The 6,601-nt window shown below is 35.8% G+C and overlaps 1 protein-coding gene across 2 annotated transcripts in view; it reads right to left on the reverse strand.

Annotated features, from left to right (window-relative positions):
• Col4a3bp (collagen type IV alpha 3 binding protein) overlaps window positions 1-6,601 on the reverse strand; it is a 117,062-nt gene that overhangs the window by 27,694 nt on the left and 82,767 nt on the right. For both annotated transcript variants that reach the window (XM_004643489.3, XM_004643488.2), the window contains exon 9: window positions 2,378-2,464. In XM_004643489.3, the coding sequence (XP_004643546.1) occupies window positions 2,378-2,464 (87 nt within the window). The remainder of the gene's footprint in view (window positions 1-2,377; window positions 2,465-6,601) is intronic.

Here is a 6,601-nt window from a genome sequence, read left to right on the forward strand (position 1 = left end):
TACACCCTGTAGGGTCTACAGGGTGTTCAGAGTCTCACTACTAGATTGGACTTGCTGTGATCCGCCTGTTTCCAGCCTCCCAAGAGCTGGGATTACAGGCACGGGTACCACCACGCCCAGTCTTAATTGCTGTCTCAGCGTGTGTGTGTGTGTGTGGGGGGCACGCATGGCACAGCAGGCCCAGGGATCGAACCCCAGCCCCTGTGCCTGCTTGCAGGTGCTTTAATCTGCTAGGCTATTTGGCCAGCCCAGTATTTCAAGACATATGCTGACCTGGCTTTAGTAGGATATGTGTTGGATTAAATCCTGTGTGAACCAAATATGAATAAAGTGAATTTATAGTAAACGATACAAATTCAAATAACTTTAACTGGTAGTAGTTTTTATAGCAACTCCTTATATAACTCCTTTTATAACTTTCTCCTTTAAAGTACTACTTAAAAAGTGTATCATGCAGAGTTTGGAACCTAAGCAGAATCACTATCTGTAAACAATCAGAAGAAGTTATCGCACCAACATTGCAGCAACACAAAGGCTGTTTCAATGGTCAGTTGTCTGGTAACTTCTTCTGAACATAAGGCTATTTGAACATAAGGCTAGTATCTCATTTCTCACTCCCCAACTTACTGCATGTGTCTTTCCCTATGTTTGCAAATAATATCAACTCAAAAATACGTGATCCATTACTTTTTCAGACTCTGTGAAATATATACTGCCTATATAGAGGAAAATGATCTGAACCTGTGGAACTGATTTCACAGGTTTCTGAAGGTTGCTACTCTACAGTGAAACTATAGTCAACACACTGATGTGGTTGGCTAGTACATGGGCAAATTCAGGGGCTGTTCCATGACTGTTTTATAGAGCACCTCCCAGAGACAAGAACAGACTGAAATTAAATGATCTCATTGCCTCACAAACACTTCTTTTTCTAAAGTTTACAGAAGTTTTCACTCGGTCTCTTAAGTCCAACTCAACCAGCACACTGATATTCAGTAGAGTAATATTTTTTAAGAGATAAAAAGGATGTTTTGAATTACCCTATCTAGCTTCTTGCTGCATAGGTTAGAAAACTGAAGTGCAGAAAATTTAAGAGTTAAATTCATAATTACAAAGTTAGGTGATGGTAAAATTAAGAATAAGACTGAGGTATTCTGACTCTAGAGTTCACTATTCTTCCCATAACAGCATAATGTAGGGGCAAGAAGGGAAATCAAATAAAAAAACAAATGATAGCACTTCAGGAAGTACTTTAGGCTTCCAAAACAGAGCCCATTTAGAACATTTCCTAATGAAAGTTTCTACTCTTATTGTGTACTGTGTAGTATCTCTGGAATATAAAAGTTGAGCAATAAGCTTTACAAGTGAATGAACTTTAAATAACTCATTTTAAAAACAAAGAAATATATGAGAGGCCAGTAGTGATTTACTGCAGATAAATTCCTCTTTGGTTAAACTAGAAAATGGGCAAAATGGGCATGACTATTTTTGTAATGACAGGAAATGGATAGGCCAATATTTCTGCTCAAGGTCATTTGTAAAATAAAACTGACAAGTGATTATCTGCAAGATCTTTATAGTCACAGTTTATTCACACTGGCCAAAAAAGAAGGCAGTATCTATCACAAGTAGTACAAAGAAGGAACAAGAAGAATAACTAAAATCCATTCTTAAGTACCATCTAGTGGTAAAATGTAGTAACAGCATTGTTGCAAAATTAAAGCAAGGGATAGAATTGATCTTGAAACTAGAGTTAGGATTTAACAAATGCTTGTCTTTAATTTTCACAAAGGGAGCAGTGTACATATGCTGTGAGTTCAATGATTAGTAAAAAATAAAGCAGACTAAAAAGTAAAACTGGGGAAGAAATTGAAAGTGAAGGTAGTAAAGGCAATGAAGGAATTGATAATAAAAACTTAAATGTCAAAAACAGAATAAAGAGTCTTAAATTTTTGATCATCTTCCCTTTGAATTCATATAGTAAAGAAAACTTCAGAGAAAAATTCTTTATTCAATATACATTTGCTACAACAATGGCCAAAGAATGGCTAAAGTTTAGCTGGGTATAATGGCACATGCCTGTAATCTCAGCATTTTGGAGGATTGCTTGGAGGATTCCAAGTGTGAACCTCACCTGCACCATTTAGCAAGACACTGTCTCAAAATAAAAAGGGGTAAGGGTGTAGCTCAGCTTGAAGGCTCCAAGGTTTAATTACTGGTCTTTCTATTGCTCAGAAATTAATCTATAAAGAAACAGATTTACCAAGATTCATCTACATTTATGACTCACATACAGAGTTAACTTTTAAGATTAAGTTCAGTTTTCAAACTCTTGCAAATTAGAATTTTTAAAAATAATAATTATGAATATATATACCTGTTCTTCTATTTTATCTTGTCTGTCAAGAGCAGCTTCAACAGCATCAAAGAACTCTTCTTCATTAATCAGACTGTTTGGGCCTTCCTATTCAAACACACAAGGAAAAAAAAAGCGGCTGATTTAAGGAAATAGCACAGTAAATGTGGAATTAATTCTATGGAAAAGTTGAAAATTGGTCCAATAAACATTTACTGAGCACATCCGTGAACTAGTCAGTATACTTGGTGATACTACAACAAAGATGAGCAAAATAGGGGTAAGTGAACTGTGGTCAGTGGGAAAATCTAGTCTGCTGCCTCTTTTTGTAGGGTTTTGTGAGCTGAGAATTTGAATTTGCAAAGATTGAGGGAAAAAAAGTAGTAATATTTAATGAGAAGCAGGAATCACTTGAAATTAAAATTTTGGTGCGCAATATGAAGTTTTAATGCAACACAATCATGCTCATTCAGTACTGCAACACAGACGACAGAAACAGAAAGCAAAGGACAAATATGCAAAAGATCTACTGGCAATGAAAAGTACAAACAGAAATTCAGGGACAGCCTTCCTAAGCTAGGGCAGCTGCTTCATGGAAAAGGAAGAGTTGAGCTGATGCTTGAAACCTGGTTACGTGAAAGCACAGTGGTCATCAATCACTTGGGGAAATGTGTTACAATGCAAATTGCCAGGTCACCACACTCAGAAAGTACTTTTCAGTAGGTCTTAAGGTGGAGCCTAGGAGAGGACACATCTCTTAAGTGATTGTGATATAAATGAAACTTCAGCTATATCAGAATATAAAGTATTAAGAAAAGCAGCAAAGCAGAAGCAGGTAGGGCTGGGAGCTAGCTTGTGGAGTAAGTGCCTGCCTGGCAAGCGCAAGGTCCTGAGTTTGATCCCTGGTACTGCATGCCATGCTGGCCCTGGGGACCGGGTGTGGCTGTGCACACTTGTAATCCCAGCACTAGGGAGGCTGAGACAGGAGGATCACTATGAGTCTGAGCTGCCCAGTGAGACCTGGTATCAAAAAGAAAAAAAAGATTCTAGCTGTGATAAAGCAAGTAAGATGACTATTAAGTGGAACAGTAACTTCTTATTACGGTAAGACTACAGCATGAGCACACAAGGCTTGAATTTGGGGTTACCCAAAATTAAAAACAGAACTTCTCAATAGGGTGTGGGAGGCCTATCTAAGACAAGTGTAGTACCAACCTAAGAAAAAAGTTTAAAAAACCTACAGGAAGAAAAAGCATAAAAACCAGATCTTAGTTTACTTAAGAGTTGGATATTTAACTTAGTATTAAAATTCAGAGATAAAGAGACAAGTGGAAGCACCTTTAACCATTTTCTTCATTAAGAGAACAACAGAAAGATTTTCAATAGGTAGACTAGGGGACTAAGGATCTAGCTCAGCAGCATAAGTGCCTGCCTGACAAGCACAAGGTCCCGAGTTCTACTGCCCCCACAAAAAAGGTAGAACATTTATTTTAGAAATGCCAGTGGAATATAGATTCCTAGGTTATACCATAATTTTTAAAAATCCAGAAAACTTTAAAAATTGAGAAGAGATCATAAAATATAAAAGCTATTTGGATGGAAATGACAGAGATTATAAAGGATTAACATTTTCATATGGCAAAACTAATAATGAATGATGTTTTTAAAACTGTAAGTGGAAAATAACTGAAAAAGAGAGGTAAAATTCTATATAGCTTTTTGGGGGGCAGCACAGCAAATCAAACCCAATGCTTCATGCATGCTAAGCAAGTGCTATGCCACTGAATAAGTACAAATTGTGTACATTTTCAACAGCCATAGGGAAACAATTTTAACATGAAAAATAAGTCACTAGATATGAGTAAGTTGTTAAATTGAAAACATGAATGACCAACAAGCCTATTTTTCAAGCAACTGAATCACATCAACATACATGATTCTTTGCTTTGAAGCTAGTAAACAACAAGACACCCAGCAGAAGGTCCTTGCTTCCTCCACCCTCATTCTTTCACCCCAAAAAACAAAAACCCTGTGTTGACAAAGCCAGAGATAAGCCCAATTATATTTATATACTGTTTGTAGGCTGTAAAATGCAAAATAACACTGTTAAAAGCATGGGCTTTTGGTGGCATATTATATTTTCTATAATCTTATAATGCATATATTTTATTTATAATATGAAACAATGTAATGAAGTTGATAATTACTCAAATAAATTTAAAATAATAAATCTGTTTAGTACCAGAATAAAAACTGTGATTATAATAGCTTGTAATTCCAACAATGTAGATTTTTTTAAACTCTAAAGAATAGGATTATTTTTTATATATTTTAAAATAAATGAACTGACAATCTAATACTTTTAAAATATTACAGCTCAATGAACTGCGTATGGTGGTGCACATCTGTAATCCCAGAACTTTGGAGCTTAAAGAAGGAGGGTCACTGTGAGTTTGAGGTCAGCTTGGGCTACATGATTAATTCAAGGCCAGCTTTAACTACACAGTGAGACCCTATCTCAAAACAACAACAACAAAATAACAACAATAACAAAAAAATCTCTAATAAATAAACTAATTCAAATCTTCATAGTGGATCTTGACTATCCCAACATAAAAATAATAACGGCCAGCTGCGGTAGTACACACCTGAGATCCTAGCTCTGGGAGGCTGTCAGGAGACTCACAAGTCTGAGCTCAGCCCAGAAAACTTAGTAACTTAATGACCTGTCTCAAAATATAAAATTAAAAAATGGCTAGGAATGTAGCTTGATGGCACAACCAAACACACAAAACAAAGCAAAACACACACAGCCAATAACAGCTCTTTTCCCCACTTCTAGAGTAAAAAAAATGGGGAAATTTTTTTTGTTTTGTTTCCTTTTTATTGTTTTGCTTTTTTGAGACAGGTCTTGCCATATAGTCTGGCCTTGGACTCATTATATAGCCTAGACCCAACTACTAGGATTATAGGAACATGGGACTATACCCAGGTTGTTTTCTTAAACAAAAGCTAACTGTGCCTATTTTATTACTCTGATTCAACCTTGATGATAATCTCTGGCATCTAATTTTTAAAATGGTCTTTTCAGAAATATCCCCAATGTTTTATGACATTTAGCAATATTTCTTATACCTTTTATCCCCTTCAAGGAATATGGAAAAACTGCTTGCAAAATTCCACTCCTGTGAAAAATAGGAATATTCTGCCCAATAAACACTTTCTTCTGGCTATATATTATATTGTTACCATTTAAGTCACCTACTTGGCAGCTTGCTTGTGTACATATGTGAGAACAGGGAGATTTTACTAGATGCTTAGCAAAAAAAAAAAAGGGAAGGCCAGGGATACAGCTCAGTGGCACAATGCCTGTTTGGCAAGTGCAAAGTCCTGAGTTCAATTCCTAGTACCAAAAATAAAAATAAAATAAAATTTAAAGAGGGGAAAGAAGTTGATTTCAGACACTTTCAAACATAAAGACAGTTACAGACTAAATCTTTTGTCTAAAAAGTACTCAGCTTTCCCCTCTAAAGTCTGCTTTTATTTCTTAAAAAAATGAGTATGTGGACATCAAAAAACAATCCCCTCTGGGAAAGGCCCTGGGTTCATCCATAGTATCCTCCTGGGGAGAAAGATTCTCAAGGGGAAGACAAAGCCCTGTCCTAAAAGGAGTCAGGATCACACTCTGACTTTGACAGCCTGGACAAAACTTAGGCAATTTAGATTTACTTAAGAAAGCATGGCATTACCATTAAAGTAAAACTGAGGAACAAATTAAGTATGTATTTTGAATACATACTTAGTAGATTTAAAAGTGGCAAAAGTATTAAAGATTAATCACTTTCACAGCCAAATCTTAGAAACAACCAAGATGCCCATCACCTGAGGAATGGTTGAAAAAGATGTGGTATTTTTACACAATGAAGTATTATTCAGCTATTAAGAATGATGAACTGCAAGCCTTTATATTGAAGTGGATGTCACTTGAACATATACTCATAAGTGAAATAAACCAGACACATGTGTAAATATTGTATAGTCTCCCTAGTATAAGAACTCAAAAGAAGAAATACAAATAGAAAGTTATAATACAAGTAAAAGGAAAGTAGGATCTCAAGGACTAACTAATCAAGAGAGGGAAAGGAGAAGAGCTAGGAAATATGACAATGTCAAGCCATACAGTTATATCTAAAAGATGAGCAAGGCAATGATCCTGAGAATATTCAGAAGATTTTTTTTTCTTTT

Source organism: Octodon degus, unplaced genomic scaffold (genome assembly GCF_000260255.1).
Source record: "Octodon degus isolate 3935 unplaced genomic scaffold, OctDeg1.0 scaffold00177, whole genome shotgun sequence".
NCBI lineage: Eukaryota > Metazoa > Chordata > Mammalia > Rodentia > Octodontidae > Octodon > Octodon degus.